A 17902-nucleotide genomic window follows, 5' to 3' on the forward strand; every position below is an offset into this window, starting at 1 on the left:
CCCAAATCAACAAGACCCGTAAATGCCCCAAAATCAACAATAAGTGACCTTTCATGCCCCAAAATCAAAAGGAGGGGACCGTAAATAACTCAAAATCAACAGGAAGTGACCTGTATATGCTCCAAATCAACAGGAAGTGACCTGTAAATGCTCAAAATCAACAGGAAGTGACATTTAAATGCCCCAAAATCACCAGGAAATGACCTGTAAATGCCAAAAATCAACAGAAAAGGACTGTAAATGCCCTAAAATCAAAAGGAAGTGACCTGTAAATGCCCCCGAAATGTACCCAAATCAACAGAAATTGACCCGATATGACCAGGACGTGTCCACAACAGCAATTGACCTGATATGACCAGAACATGTCCCGGTAATGTCACCAAATCAATAGCAAGTCATCTTATATGACTAGGACATGTTCCTGAAATGTACCCAAATCAACAGGAGGTACCTGATATGAACAGGACATGTCCTCGAAATGTCCCCAAATCAATAGGAAGTGACCTGATATGACCAGGACATGTCCCTGAAATGTCCCTCAATCAACAGGAAGTGACCTGATATGAACAACACACGTCACCGAAATGTCCCCAAATCAACAATACAGTGACCTGTTATGACCTGGACATGTCCCCGAAATGTCCCCAAATCAAAAGAAAGATACCTGATAAGAACAGGACATTTCCCCCGAAATGTCCCCAAATCAACAGGAACGTACCTGATAAGAACAGGACATGTCCCCCGAAATATCTCCAAATCAACAGGAATTGACATGATATGACCAGGGCGTGTCCACAACAGGAACTGACCAGATATGACCAGGACATGTCCCCATACTGTCCCCAAAATCACCAGGAAGTGACCTGAAAATGCCCCAAAATCACCAGGAAGTGACCTGTAATTGCCCCAAAATCAACAAGAGGGGACCTTTCATGCCCCAAGATTAAAAGGGTTGGACCGTAAATAACCCAAAATCAACAGGAAGTGACCTGTAAATGCCCCCGAAATGTACCCAAATCAACAGGAATTGACCTGATATGACCAGGACGTGTCAACAACATGAAGTGACCTGATATAACCGGGACATGTCCCGGTAATGTCCCCAAATCAATAGCAAGTCACCTTAGGACATGTTCCTGAAATGTGCCCAAATCAACAGGAGGTACCTGATATGAACAGGACATGTCCTCGAAATGTCCCCAAATCAATAGGAAGTGACCTTTTTTCTGACCAGGACATGTCCCTGAAATGTCCCTCAATCAACAGGAAGTGACCTGTTATGAACAACACACGTCACCGAAATGTCCCAAGATCAACAATAAGTGACCTGTCATGTCCTGGACATGTCCCCGAAATGTCCCCAAATCAAAAGAAAGATACCTGATAAGAACAGGACATTTCCCTTGAAATGTCCCCAAATCAACAGGAACGTACCTGATAAGAACAGGACATGTCCCCCGAAATATCTCCAAATCAACAGGAATTGACATGATATGACCAGGGCGTGTCCACAACAGGAACTGACCAGATATGACCAGGACATGTCCCCGTACTGTCCCCAAAATCACCAGGAAGTGACCTGAAAATGCCCCAAAATCACCAGGAAGTGACCTGTAAATGCTCAAAATCAACAGGAAGTGATCTGTGAATGCCCTAAAATTAAAAGGAAGTGACCTGTAAATGCTCAAAATCAGCAGAACGTGAGCAGTAGAGGCCAAAAATCAACAGGAAGTGACCTGTAAAAGCCCCCCAATTACCAGGAAGTGACCTGAAAATGCCCGAAAATCAACAGGAAGTGATATGCAACTGCCCCAAATCACTGTCCAAATGGATTGGACGTTTGGCGCCTTTAAAATCATGTTTTAAAGGTCGATTTTGAGAGTGAGAGTAAAAAGTGAATGATTTCAACCGACTCATGAGAATAGGAAACACTCACTTTAATTGTATTTAATTGCGTGCGTGGTATTTTGGGGTGATGAAGTATGTTTCATATTCATGAGAATCTTCAGGTTGTGTTTTCTTATTCAAATGAGGCAGATTGAAATAAATTGAAAAAAAAAAAAATGATGATACAAAAGCACACAAGGTGTCACTTTAGTAGCATCTCGGGTGCATTGCAATTACACAATCAAACAAAAAGAACGCCGCGTTTAATAAAAACCCTGTGATCATTTGCTAGCGCACTCGTTTTGAAGCATTTCTTTATTTTCTCCCTCCCCCGCCGCGACCAGGCAGCCGAAGTCCCGTCGTGTTTATTCATGTTTCGCCGCGGCCGAATGCAAAGTAAGATAAATTGGTAGAGTGGCGAGTTTGACGACGGGAAACGGTGGAAAAAAAATGTTCTCGTTAGCGGAAAATATGCTTGTTCACGTCCCAGGTGGCGCGCCTCCGTTTCCGCAAGGCAATCACTTTGCCACTCGGCCCGCATGGATTCCCAATGCGTCCGATTTTAAACGGGCCGGCTAACGTCGCCGCGTTCGTTGACAATTAGCGGATCGGACGCTGTGTCAATTAGCGCTTGTGCAATGCAACTTTCACGTGGTTCAAGATCTCCGTCAGCAGAGTTCTTGCACACTTTTGGGAGAGTGTTAATTCGCCGCCATGTCTCCCGTTTCAAACGGATTGGAGGTCCGCGGCAGCCAATGACAGGCAACGGGTTCATTTTTGGGCACTTCCTTTTCCCGTTGAGGCATGTACAGGTCACTTCCTGTTGATTTTGAGTATTTAACCCTTAAAGACCGGCAACATGAAGCAATTATCAGAGAATCCCAAAATTTGAAAAATAAGGTCCTAATGAAACCTTTTTTTCACATTTGTAAAAAGAAATGTCAAAATGAATATGTGTAATAAGCGCTTTAATATCTATAACCCTAGCTAAATCCTTTTTTTTTTTTTTTTCATGGAACCTGCAGATGCACGTGTTGACTTGAATCCATCATTTTTTTTTTTCAAAAAGAAATGTCAAAATTCTGAATTAATCTCAAAATCATGAAATTTTAGGTGTATCAAATGTGATACATTTGGCAATAAAGGGTTAAAGGTCACTTCCTGTTGATTTTGGGTCATATAGATCCGTTCTGGATGATTTTGGGGCATTTTCTGGTCACTTCCTGTTGATTTTGGGGCATTTTAGGGTCAATTCCTGTTGATTTTGGGGCATTTTCAGGTCACTTCCTGTTGATTTTGGGTTATATAGATCTGTTCTTGTTGATTTTGGGCATTTTAGGGTCAATTCCTATTGATTTTGGGGCATTTTCAGGTCACTTCCTCTTGATTTTTGGTTATATAGATCTGTTCTTGTTGATTTTGAGCATTTTCAGATCACTTCCTGTTGATTTTGGGGCATTTTCAGGTCACTTCCTCTTGATTTTGGGTTGTATAGATCCGTTCTTGTTGATTTTGGGTCATTTACAGGTCACTTCCTGTTGATTTTAGGTCATTTACAGGTCACTTCCTGTTTATTTGGGAGCATTTACAGGTCACTTCATGTGGATTTTGGGTTATATGTGATCTGCTCTTGTTAATTTTGGGGCATTTTCAGGTCACTTCGTCTTGATTTTGGGTTGTATAGATCCGTTCTTGTTGATTTTGGGTAGTTTAACGGTTACTTCCTGTTGATTTGGGGGCATTTACAGGTCACTTCCTGTTGATTTTGGGTTATATGTGATCTGTTCTTGTTGATTTTGGGGCATTTATAGGTCACTTCCTCTTGATTTTGGGGCATTTTCAGGTCACTTCCCCATGATTCTGGGGCATTTTCAGGTCACTTCCTCTTGATTTTGGGTTATATAGATCTGTTCTTGTTGATTTTGAGGCATTTATAGGTCATTTCCTCTTGATTTTGGGTCATTTACAGGGCACTTCCTGTTGATTTTGGGCGTTTACAGGTGACTTTCTGTTGATTTTGGGTTATATATGATCTGTTCTTGTTGATTTGGGGCATTTATAGATCACTTCCTCTTGATTTTGGGACATTTTCAGGTCACTTCCTCTAGATTTTGGGTTATATAGATCTGTTCTTGTTGATTTTGGGGCATTTACAGGTCATTTCCTCTTGATTTTGGGGCATTTTCAGGTCACTTCCTCTTGATTTTGGGTTATATAGAACCGAACTTGTTGATTTGGGGGGCATTTTTCAGGTCACTTCCTCTTGATTTTGGGGCATTTTCAGGTCACTTCATCTTGATTTTAGGTTATATAGATCCGTTCTTGTTGATTTTGGGGCATTTACAGGTCACTTCCTGTTGATTTTGGGTCATTTTCAGGTCACTTCCTGTTGATTTTGTGTTATATAGATCCGTTCTTGTTGATTTGGGGAGCATGTTCAGGTCACTTCCTCTTGATTTTGGGGCATTTTCAGGTCACTTCCTATTGATTTTAGGTTATATAGATCCGTTCTTGTTGATTTTGGGGCATTTACAGGTCACTTCCTGTTGATTTTGGGTCATTTAAAGGTTTATTCCTGTTGATTTTGGGTCATTTACAGGTCACTTCCTGTTGATTTGGGGGCATTTAAAGGTCACTTAATGTTGATTTTGGGTTATATATATGATCTGTTCTTGTTGATTTGGGGGGCATGTTCAGGTCACTTCCTGTTGATTTTGGGGCATTTTCAGGTCACTTCCTATTGATTTTAGGTTATATAGATCCGTTCTTGTTGATTTTGGGGCATTTACAGGTCACTTCCTGTTGATTTTGAGTCATTTAAAGGTTTATTCCTGTTGATTTTGGGCATTTACGAGTCACTTTCTGTTGATTTGGGGCATTTATGGGTCACTTGCTGTTGATTTTGGGCATTTACGATTTACTTCCAATAGCTCTGTGGCATTTACAGATCACTTCCTAGTGATTTTGAGGCATTTACAGGTCACTTCCTGTTGGTTTTTGGGCATTTACGGGGCAGTTCATATTGATTTTGAGCATTTACAGGTCACTTGCTGTTGATTACGGGTTATTTACGGTCCCTTCCCATTGATTTTGGAGCATTAACAGTCTTTTCCTGCCAATTTTGGGGCATTTACAGGTCACTTCCTGTTGATTTTGGGTTATTTATGGTCCCTTCAAGTTAATTTTGGGGCATTAAAGGTCACGCCCTGTTGATTTTGGGCATTTACGGGGTCACTTCCTGTTGATTTTGGGACATTTAAGGTTCACTTCCTCTTAATTTAGGGTATTTACAGGTCACTTCCTGTTGATTTTGGGCAGTTTTGGGTCGCTTGTTGATTTTGGGCATTTACAATTTACTTCCTCTTTATTTGGGGCATTTACAGATCACTTCCTGTTTATTTTGGGCATTTACTGGCTACTTGTCGTGGATTTTGGGCATTTACGGGTCACTTCCTGTTGATTACGTGTTATTTACGGTCTCTTCCCATTTATTATGGAGCATTAACAGTCTGTTCCTGTCAATTTTGGGGCATTTAAGGGTCACTCCTTGTTGATTTTGAGCATTTACAGGTCACGTTTTGTTGATTTTGGGTTATTTATGGTCCCTTCCAGTTAATTTTGGGGCATTAAAGGTTGATTTTGGGCAGTTTGGGTCACTTGCTGTTCATTTTGGGCATTTACAATTTATTTTCTCTTGATATGGGGCATTTACAGATCACTTCCTGTTGGTTTTGGGGCATTTACAGGGCAGTTCATATTGATTTTGAGCATTTATAGGTCACTTCCTGTTGATTACGGATTATTTACGGTCCCTCCCCATTGATTTTGGAGCATTAACAGTCTGTTTCTGTCAATTTTGGGGCATTTACAGGTCACTTCTTGTTGATTTTGACCATTTGCATGTCACTTTCTGTGTATTTTGGGTTATTTATTGCCCCTTCGTGTTGATTTTGGGGCATTAGAGGTCACTTGCCGTGGAGTTTGGGCATTTATGGGTCACTTCCTGTTGATTCGGGGCATTTACAGGTCACTTCCTGTCAATTTGGGGCATTTACAGGTCACTTCCTGTTGATTTAGGGCATTTACGGGTCACTTCCTGTTGATTTGGCGGCATTTACAGTAGACTCCCGGCCTTCCTGTTGATTCTGGGGCATTTGCATGTCACTTCCTGTTTATTTGGGGCATTTAAAGATCACTTCCTGTTGATTTTGGTCATTTACAGGTCATTTCCTTTCAATTTGGGGCATTTAAAAATAACTTCCTGCTGATTTTGGGCATTTACAGGTCACATTTTCTGTTGATTTTGGTCATTTACAGGTCACTTCCTGTCAATTTTGGGCATTTACAGGTCACTTCCTGTTGATTTAGGGAATTTACGGGTCACTTCCTGTTGATTTGGCGGCATTTACAGACTCCCGGCCTTCCTGTTGATTCTGGGGCATTTGCATGTCACTTCCAATTTATTTGGGGCATTTAAAGATCACTTCCTGTTGATTCTGGGCATTTACAGTTCACTTCCTGTTGATTTTGGGGCATTTACAGGTCACTTCCTGTTAAGTATGGGCACTTTTGGTTCACTTGCTGTTGATTTTGGGCATTTACAATTTTCTATCCGACACAACTTGGTCCAAATATGTGCATCAATTAGTTTACCTTCACCGATAACATGACTGTGTAACGCGAAGAAAAAAACTCACTTGTCGTTTGGTTGAAGTGTTTGCTGATCAACGAGCACACTTAGTTCATTATTCATCATTGTACGTGCGTTTGTTGTATCGCACGCTGAAGAGGGACACTGCGGGAGGCTTCTATCGCCATGGAAACCACATATTTGCTCAGGAAGTTTTTTATTGTTGTTGCCAAGACGTGACATGATGAAGGGTTACATTTATTTACACTCGATAAGAATGCCCTCCTTCTCTCCACAAAATGCTCGCGCAGCGGGGTGATGTTTCCCGCCTCCGGAGGTACGCCAATTGTTGGCGTCGTGCTGCGCTAAAAATCTTTCATTTACGACTTTTTCTCATGTATTAAAGCCTATTAATCTCGATGTGATGATAACGTGTCCGAAAATATACTTTCCTTACATGAAAAAGGATCACTCAGTGGTAATATCCATATCAATAATGAATTATTGATATGGATTATTGATTGAAATGAATTAATTTGAGTTTTATGTTGTTGACTATTTAAAATATATACATAGACAGTTATGTGTAAGTATGTGTATATATTGTATATACAGTAGTATGAAAAAGTATCTGAACCTTTTGGAATTTCTCACATTTTTGCATGAAATGACAGCAGGGACAAGTACAAAAAGTGGTATTTGCCATGTGGAAAAACTGTTTTTTTTTTCCATCTGGCATTTTATTTTTGCCATAGGACATTTTTTTTTGCCATGTGGCAAAATTGATTTTGCCATGTGACATTTTGTTTTTGTTGTTTTGCCATGTGGCATTGCCATCTGGCATTTTATTTTGCCATGTGGCAAAATGGAAATTTCCATGTGGCAATCTTTATGCCATCAGGAAAAATGTATTTTGCTATGTGGCATTTTTTTTTTTTTTTTGCAATGTGGCATAATTGATTTTGCCATGTTACATTTTTTTTTTTTTGCCCTGCGGCATTTTTTGGCGTGAAATTTAAATTGATTTTGACATATGGCTTTTTTTTTTTTTTTTGACATTTGGCATTTTTTTTTCCCATGAAGCAAAATGTATTTTGCCATGTGGCATTTTTTTGTCATGTGGTATAATTGATTTTGCCATAAGGCAAAATGGATTATACCATGTGGCATTTTTTTTTTTTTTTTGCCTTGTTGCATTTTTTTGCCATGTGGCCATTTTTTTTTTTTTTTTTTGCCATGTGGCAAAATTGATTTTGCCAAGTGGCACTTTTTTTGCCAAGTGGCATTTCTTTTCCATGAGGCAAAATGGAATTTTGTATGTGACATTTTTCTTTTTTTTTCATGTGGTATTTTATTTTGCACCGTGGCAAAATTGATTTTGGCATGTGGCATTTTTCCATGGGGCAAAATGTATTTTGCCAGGTGACATTTTTTTTGCCATGTGGCATTGCCATCTGGCATTTTATTTTGCCATGTGGCAAAATGGAAATTTCCATGTGGCAATCTTTATGCCATCAGGAAAAATGTATTTTGCTATGTGGCATTTTTTTTTTTTTTTTTGCAATGTGGCATAATTGATTTTGCCATGTTGCATTTTGTTTTTGTATTTTGTTTTTTTTTTTGTTGTTGTTTTTTTTGTTTTTTTTTGCCCTGCGGCATTTTTTTGCATGAAATTGAAATTGATTTTGACATATGGCTTTTTTTTTTTTTTTTTTTTTGACATTCGGTTTTTTTTTTTCCATGAAGCAAAATGCATTTTGCCATGTGGCATTTTTTTAAATGTGGCAAAATAGAAATTTCCATGTGGCTTTTTTTTTTTTTTTGTCATGAGGCAAAATGTATTTTGCTATGTGGCATTTTTTTGTCATGTGGTAAAATTGATTTAGCCATATGGCAAAATGGATTATACCATGTGGCATTTTTTTGCCTTGTTGCATTTTTGCCATGTGGCCATTTTTTTTTTTTTTTTTTGCCATATGGCAAAATTTATTTTGCCAAGTGGCATTTTTTTTCCATGAGGCAAAATGGAATTTTCCATGTGACATTTTTTTTTTTTGCCATGTGGCATATTTTTTTTGCACCGTAGCAAAATTAATTTTGGCATGTGGCATTTTTGCCATGTGGCATAATGTATTTTGCCAGGTGACATTTTTTTACCATGTGCCAAAATGCCATGTGGTATTTTTTACCACTTTCAATGAATGCAAAAGTTTATCAGGAAGCTTTTCAGGCAAACCTGAGGCCGTCTTCCAGACAGTTGAAGCTAAAAAGAGGATGGATACTGCAACAAGACAATGATTTAAAACACAGAAGTAAATCAACTTCAGAATGGTTTCAGAACTTAGCTGTATGAGCTGGATGGATGCTCCAAACAAAGTTTCGTTGTGCTTTTTTTGTAACAATGACAATAAATATTCTGAATCTGAATCTGAAGAAGAAAATACACTTTCTGGAGTGGCCAAGTCAAAGTTCAGACTTAAACCCCATTGAGATGCTGTGGCATGACCTAAAGACAGCGATTCATGCCAGAGCTCTCAGGAATCTGACTGAACTACAGCAGTTTTGTAGAGAGGAATGGACCAAGATTAGTCCTGATCCATGTGCCAGGCTGATCTGCAGCTACAGAAAGTGTCTGGTTGAAGTTAGTGCTGGCAAAAAAAAGGGGGTGGGGCAACACAATATTTAAATGTGATGGTTTACTTACTTATTTTTCCCATTGTGTCATTGTTTGCTAATGTTCCTCATTAAAATATTAAAAAAACAATAAATGTTTGGGTGGTTTTAGTTAAAGGAGACACTGTTTTTACATCTGTGTGATTTTGACAAAGATCGAGAAAGATTGATGGTGATTTTATGCAGAAATGTGAGAAATTCCAAAAGGTTCAGATACTTTTTCATACCACTATATACATTTTTAAATGCCCCAAAATGATCTCCAAGACTCGCGAGACCATTACCGAGACAAGATCTCGACTTTCAGGAGTGGAGACGAGTCAAGCTGTCGCTTTCTTTGTGGCTTTTTTGTGTGTCACGCTAACGTTAACATGCAGCGTTGAAAGCCGGGAGCCTTTTTGGCTCTCGTATAAAACAAAACCGGGGAACACTCAAGCGCACTCTAACTGTCGAGTGCAATATGTGCAAAGTGAACATGAGATGGGTCAAAAGCTGTGGGCTTCAAACACGGAAGCTCATCATGGAAAGACAAATTTGGAATTGCTTTGTTCCGGAAACTTCTACTCCAAATCTAGCCTAAAACCCAGACAAGTTGTTGTCATAGTAATAGTCACAATGTGTGTGTACATACTGAAGATTGTCTTTTTGGGGAAAGTGAGAGTGTCAAATCTCGTTTTTTGTCTGGTAATGTTTTTCTCCTCACCGGCCAGCCGGTAAGCAAGCTGCTTGCCGACTGTTGCCGTGGTGATGAGGCGCCACCGGCGTCGAGAGTTGGCTGATCTTGAGCTTTGATCAGCTGTCAATCAAATTCCAACTCGATTCTTGGTTAAAAGAGCATAGAACTGGGCAGTTAGCATGTATTTTACATACAGTGGGGCAAATAAGTATTTAGTCAACCAGTAATTGTGCATGTTCTCCCACTTGAAAATATTACAGAGGCCTGTAATTGTCAACATGGGTAAACTTCAACCACGAGAGACAGAATGTGGGAAAAAAAAAACAGAAAATCACACTGTTTAATTTTGAAATAATTTATTTGCAAATCATGGTGGAAAATAAGTATTTGGTCAATACCAAAAGTTCATCTCAATACTTTGTTATGTACCCTTTGTTGGCAATAACGGAGGCTATACATTTTCTGTAACTCTTCACAAGCTTTTCACACACTGTTGCTGGTATTTTGGCCCTTTCCTCCATGTAGATGTCCTCTAGAGCAGTGATGTTTTGGGGCTGTTGTTGGGCAACACGGACTTTCAACTCCCTCCTCACCACGTGGCGTCAAAATGATAACAAAAATGGTGAGCAAAAATCCCAGAACCACCTTGGGGCCTAGTGAATGACCTTCAGAGAGACAGTAACAAAGGCTACTATCAGTAACACAATGCGCTGCCAGGGACTCCAATCCTGCACTGCCAGACATGTCCCCCTGCGGAAAAAAGTCCACGTCCAGGCCCCTCTGCGGTTTGCTACAGAGCATTTGGATGATCCAGAAGAGGACTGGGAGAAGGTGTTATGGTCAAATGAAACCAAAATTAAACTTTTTGGTAGAAACACAGGTTCTGGTGTTTGGAAGAAAAAGAATACTGAATTGCACCATACCCACTGTGAAGCATGGGGGTGGAAGCATCATGCTTTGGGGCTGTTTTTCTGCAAAGGGACCAAGACAACTGATCTGAGTAAAGTAAAGAATGAATGGGGCCATTTATGGAGAGATTTTGAGTGATCTCATTCCATTCCATCAGCAAGGGCATTGAAGATGAGATGTGGCTGGGTCTTTCAGCATAACAATGATCCCAAACACACAGCCAGGGCAACAAAAGAGTGGCTTCGTACGAAGCATTTCAAGGTCTTGGAGTGGCCTAGCCAGTCTCCAGATCTCAACCCCATAGAAAATCTGCAGAGGGTGTTGAGAGTCCGTATTACCCAACGACAGCCCCAAAACATCACTGCTCTAGAGGAGATCTGCAGGGAGGAATGGGCCAAAATACCATGAAGGGAAAAGATACCGTCATCGCACACACCATATAATTGTTTGCATTAATCTAACACATTCATCTAACTATTGTTTAAGCAGACTCCACTGCATGCCCTTTGACACAGTAAAGGGAATCACCTTATCCGGGCTAATGAGGGGGAGATGAGAAAGAATGTTACAGGTTCTCATAGGCACCGTCTAACTGTTTGCATTACTCTAACACACGTAATATAATTTATCAGGAAATAGTATCATTTTCATATTTACAGTAGGACTGCACTACTAATATAAAATAAATAGCACACCATAGTTTAATGAGAAGAAATAGAAGAGATACACAATGCCGTCTTATCACAGAAGCCCAAAGCGTGCGTCACGAACAAGATTGACGCACCAACTCTTGCAATCAGCTCTCCCAGCAAACTCCAAGGACAAAGCGCTTTGTCCTAAAACAAGTACAAGCCAGCCCGGACAACAAAGTTGATAGCGGGCGTCCCATCCGCGCACGAACCTAAACCGCCCAAAACCGGCCACAGAGGGGAAGACCCAAAAGACACACCTTCAGCACGGCCCGCTTCATCAAGGACTTTAGAAAGACTGGACAATGAGATAACACAGATTTTTTGCTGCTCGGAAACATGTAGCCTTGTTTTGGATCCAGAATTGTCCCTCCGTCGTCTGTTTTTGCCTTGTTTTTTACCATTGTTGACGAATAAATTGTCAACCTGCTTTCGGCGAGTCTTTTTCAAACTTTTGGAACATGAAGTCAGTACAAAGGTTAACGTCAGAGAGAACGCGTGAAGTTCTGCTTTCCCGGTTGGCGCGCGCGGGGGCAGCATCGGCAGAGTGGCACTTTGTCCGGCCGTCGCTGTTCCCGTGCGCCTTGGCTGGGGGGGGGCGAATTTCAACAACCAGCAACAATGTATGAAAAGCTTATTAAGAGTTACAGAAAACGTTTGGCCTCCGTTATAGCCAAAAAAGGGTACATAACAAAGTACTGAGATGAACTTTTGGTATTGACCAAATACTTATTTTCCACCATGATTTGCAAATAAATTCGTTAAAAATCAAACAATGTGATTTTCTGTTTTTTTTTCCACATTCTGTCTCTCATGGTTGAGGTTTACCCATGTTGACAATTACAGGCCTCTCTAATATTTTCAAGTGGGAGAACTTGCACAATTACTGGTTGACTAAATACTTATTTGACCTACTGTATATAGTTTATAATGATAATGAAGGGCTATTCTATTCTATTATAGGTTTTGATTGTAAATAGAATTTATTAATAATCTATTTACATATTTATAATTGATTCAGCATGTTCTCCTCAAGTATTAAGTTTCTGATGTTAAATTGAGTGATTTATTAGCTTTTGAAAACTTGCAGTAAATTAAAAAAAATAAAAATAAAAAGTTGCTATTTGGTCAAAAACTTATATAATATGGTAAGTATTGCTATCAATCATGAAAATATAAGAGATTATATCTGCATTTGGTGATTTTTGTGCATCTAGTGAGGAGTCTGAGAATTTTATTGCCATTTTAAATTGTGTTATACTTATATAAAAAATAATGAATCGGGATTTTATAAGGGGAACGAATTTGAATTTTTTGATGCCTCTGCTCATGGAGACTCATATATGGCTAAGGTAGGTTCCTGTTTTGGTTTTAGGTCAGTAGCAGCTTTGGTTTTGAAAATATTTCAATTTGAGGTTTTTGAAAATAGGCCCCCTACGAGTCGGCCCCGTTTCCCTTGTCATGTCAGTAGGTTATGAAGTCTATGGTTTGGTCGTGAATGAGTTAATCTGAAAATGTTCAATACTTGGCTTCGTCAGGCAATTTGAACGCTGGTTTAAATCACCGTTTCTTGCGCAGCCCACACACTTTATCTCAGTTACGGATGAAATTGTTATTATATCTCCTCAAAACCAAATTTATTATAAAAGGGAGTCTAGAGGAAATAATCATTGGCATATAAATCAACAAGAAGTAAATCCCGCTGATTTTACTGCAGCCATAAAACTTCAAATCAGCCACACACCCATCTATTTTCAACACTGCTTATCCTATTCAGGAATGCTGGAGCCTATCCAATCTGACATCGGGAACTGGTCGCTGGTCAGTCACGTATTGAGACAGACAACAGTCACTCTCAGTTCATGCTGTTGTTTAACAGGAACTGACCCAAGCGACCTGCATTCCGTTTGGGGAAATCAGTGGCTCAACTTAAAATCACTCTCTAGCTGAATGGAAAAAAAATGTGTTAATGCACTCTAATTCTTGTGGTTTAATAGGATGCGACTTTCAAATTTACTTTGTTTAATGCCATTGACGGCCATGTTTGTTGATTCTATTGATGCCAATGTACTTGGATTCCATTGACGCAAATGTGAGTTGATGCGATTGACTGCCATGGACGTCCAAATTTCCCATTCATTTTCCAATGGTGTCCCAATGTCCCCCAATCTGTATGAAATGACCAAAGATCAATAGGATGTGTCCCTCAAATGTCCCCAAATGAACTGATATGACCAGGACACGCCTCCCAAATGTCCCCAAATGACCTGATTTGGCCACGAAACGCCCCCAAATGTCCTGATATGACCAAGACACCCCCCCCAAATGCCCCAAAATTACCTGATATGACCAGAACACGCCCAATTGTCCCCAAATGACCTGATGTGACCTGACAGATATCAATAGGACGTTTCCCCTAAATGTCCCCGATTCCATTAACGCACATGGAAGTCGATGCCATTGACGCCCATGGACGTCCAAATTTCCCCATTCATTTCTAGTGGCATTAACATTAAATTGAGGCCAGTTTAGTCAGATGCCATTGATGGCCATGTATATCCAAATTTCCCATTCAATTTCAATGGCATTTACTTTGTTTAATGCCATTGACGGCCATGTTTGTTGATTCTATTGATGCCAATGTACTTGGATTCCATTGACACAAATGTGAGTCTATGCCATTGACGGCCATGGAAGTACAAATTTCCAATTCATTTTCCCATGGTAGAAAAACAAATGTCCCCCAATCAGCATGAAATGACCAAAGATCAATAGGATGTGTCCCTCAAATGTCCCCAAAAGAACTGATATGACCAGGACACGCCTCCCAAATATCCCCAAATGACCTGATTTGATCACGAAACACCCCCAAATGTCCTGATATGACCAGGACACGCCCCCCAAATGTTCCCAAATGACCTGATGTGACCAGGACACGTGCCCTAATGTCCCCAAATGACCTGATATGACCTGACAGATATAAATAGGACATTTCCCCAAATGTCCCTGATTCCATTAACGCATATGGAAGTCGATGCCATTGACGCCCATGGACGTCCAAATTTCCCCATTCATTTCTAATGGCATTAACATTAAATTGATGCCAATTGAGTCAGATGCCATTGATGGCCTTGTATATCAATTCTATTGATGCCAATGTACTTGGATTCCATTGAAGCAAACGGATGTCAATGCCATGGACGTCCGAAATTCCCATTCATTTTCAATGGCATTTACTTTGTTTAATGCCATTGACGGCCATGTTTGTTGATTCTATTGATGCCAATGTACTTGGATTCCACTGACGCAAATGTGAGTCGATGCCATTGATGGTCCGTGGACGTCCAAATTTCATTCATTTTCCAATGGCATAAAAAACAAAAGTCCCCATATAAGCATGAAATGACAAAATATCAATAGGATGGGTCCCTCAAATGTCCCCAAATAACCCAACATGACCAGGACCCGCCCCCCAAATGTCCCCAAATAACCCAACATGACCAGGACCCGCCCCCCAAATGTCCCCAAATGACCTGATATGACCAAGACACGCCCCCAAATGTCCCCAAATTACCTGATATGACCAGGACACGCCCAATTGTCCCCAAATTACCTGATATGACCTGACAGATATCAATAAGACGTTTCCCCTAAATGTCCCCGATTCCATTAACGCATATGGAAGTCGATGCCATTGACGCCCATGGATGTCCAAATTTCCCCATTCATTTCCAATGGCATTAACATTAAATTGAGGCCAATTCAGTCAGATGCCATTGATGGCCATGTACATCCAAATTTCCCATTCAATTTCAATGGCATTTACTTTGTTTAATGCCATTGAGGGCCATGTTTGTTGATTCTATTGATGCCAACGTACTTGGATTCCATTGACGCAAATGTGAGTCGATGCCATTGACTGCCATGGACGTCCAAATTTCCAAATCATTTTCCAATGGTAGAAAAAAAATGTCCCCCAATCAGCATTAAATGACCAAAGATCGTTAGGATGTGTCCCTCAAATGTCCCCAAATGAACTGATATGACCAGGACACTCCCCCCAAATGTCCCTAAATGACTTGATATGACCAGGACACTCCGCCCAAATGTTCCAAAATAACCTGATATGACCAGGACACGCCCAATTGTCCCCAAATGACCTGATATGACCTGTCAGATATCAATAAGAAGTTTCCCCTAAATGTCCCCGATTCCATTAACGCATATGGAAGTCGATGCCATTGACGCCCATGGATGTCCAAATTTCCCCATTCATTTCCAATGGCATTAACATTAAATTGAGGCCAATTTAGTCAGATGCCGTTGATGGCCATGTACATCCAAATTTCCCATTCAATTTCAATGGCATTTACTTTGTTTAATGCCATTGACGGCCATGTTTGTTGATTCTATTGATGCCAATGTATTTGGATTCTTTTGTCGAAAACGCGATGCCACTGACTGCCATGGACGTCCAAATTTCCGAATCATTTTCCAATGGTAGAAAAAAAATGTCCCCCAATCAGCATTAAATGACCAAAGATCAATAGGATGTGTCCCTCAAATGTCCCCAAATAAACTGATATGACCAGGACACGCCTCCCAAATGTCCCCAAATGAACTGATTTGACCACGAAACGCCCCCAAATGTCCGGATATGACCAGGACACGCCCACCAAATGTCCCCAAACCACCTGATATGACCTGGAAATGTCCCTGAAATGTCCCCAAATCAACTGGAAGTGACATGTGATGACCATTACGTGTCCCCCAAATGTTGCCAAATCAACAGGAAGTGACCTGATATTGTCCTCGAAATGTCCCCAAACCAACCTGGGCGGGGCTAAGATCTGTATCTCCACACAGCAAAAACCCAGAGTGATTTCTCCAGAAATTGCAGTCTCTAGTTGATCTAGAGAAGATCTGAGCAGTGGTGAAAAATCTGTATATTATACAGGCGCTTCCAGGAGTTCATGCACAGCACAGAAAGTCTCGGACGCTCATCTACGTCGTGCTGAGTCCATTTTTGGAGATTGTGTAAGTTCCTCTGGTTTGATTTTGCAGTTTTAACTTTGTCTACACCCTGCTTACTTCAACCACACTTCATGTTGTATTGTCTAAACCGTAAGTCCGGAGCAGAAAATGTCAAAAATGGTGCCGCATATGTTTCGCTCAGGAATTTTGTCAATATTACTTCAAATATTTGCCAATCTACAATCCAGTTTATATAATCACCCAGGCCTATTTGTACGACTTCTCACCTTGGAGCAGCGACGTGGCTGTCATAACCGTCTCCGGAACGCCGTCCTTGCTGTAGATGGACTGCAGGAACTCGGGAACACAGTCATTTTCATCCACGATGATGACTCGCACCTGAAATGGACGAAACGAAAAGTCGCTTTTAAAAACAAGGTTTTTCTTCTTGTTAGTTCTGTATGTACCCTGATGGATTTTCATTGTTTTGGTACAGAAACCAGCATGCAGGAATATGCGAATGTCACCTGTCGTGCCAGTACTAGTGTATATAGCACCTGTATGCTTAGTGAGCATGTGTCTAATACACTTCTAGATGGACCTTGCGCAGTAAACTGCATTATCTTCTCACAGATGCACCAGCCTGCAGCACTCACAGGGGGATAAACACACTCGCACACATACACGAGGCGGTGCGTGTGTAAATAGCGCTGACATTAATTCCCGCTCGGCACGATGAAATTCTGTAATATCGGTAAATCCTTTTGTAAATATCAGATGGAAAGACGGACAATGGGGAAAAAAAAAATCCCACCATGTCTAGTCCCGGAGGTGATTTGTGTGCGTGTGTGTGTTCACGCGAAGGCTCGTTGCGTGCTCGCGTTAGCACGGAGTTGCCAGATTGAAACGAGAGGCGGGATGAGCTGAAACGCGAGGCGGCTCTCACACCTCCACCTTCACATAAAGGCACACTCAGCCACAAATCACTGTGAACAGCCGGCAGAATAGTCAGCAGCTTTGTGTTTAGCAACAAAAACTATACATGGCAGTCTGATGGCCAAACATAAAGATCAGATACAGTGGGGCAAATAGGTATTTAGTCAACTACTAATCGTGCAAGTTCATCCACTTGAAAATATTTGAGAGGCCTGTAATTGTCAACATGGGTAAACCTCAGCCATGAGAGACAGAATGTGGAAAAAATAAACAGAAAATCACATTGTTTGATTTTTAAAGAATTTATTATTTAAGTATTTGGTCACCTACAAACAAGCAAGATTTCTGGCTGTCAAAGAGGTCCAACTTCTTCTAACGAGGTCTAACGAGGCTCCACTCATTACCTGTATTAATGGCACCTGTTTTAACTCATTATCGGTATAAAAGACACCTGTCCACTACCTCAGTCAGTCACACCCCAAACTCAACTATGGCCAAGACCAAAGAGCTGTCGAAGGACACCAGAGT

At 40.6% G+C, this 17902-nt stretch overlaps 1 protein-coding gene across 1 annotated transcript in view; it reads right to left on the reverse strand.

The window, feature by feature from the left end:
- si:ch211-186j3.6 (neural-cadherin) overlaps nt 1-17902 on the reverse strand; it is a 689510-nt gene that overhangs the window by 456342 nt on the left and 215266 nt on the right. The window contains exon 5 of the mRNA XM_057844439.1: nt 16726-16837. Coding sequence (XP_057700422.1) covers nt 16726-16837 — 112 coding nt within the window. The remainder of the gene's footprint in view (nt 1-16725; nt 16838-17902) is intronic.

Source organism: Corythoichthys intestinalis, chromosome 1 (genome assembly GCF_030265065.1).
Source record: "Corythoichthys intestinalis isolate RoL2023-P3 chromosome 1, ASM3026506v1, whole genome shotgun sequence".
NCBI classification, from domain to species: Eukaryota; Metazoa; Chordata; class Actinopteri; order Syngnathiformes; family Syngnathidae; genus Corythoichthys; species Corythoichthys intestinalis.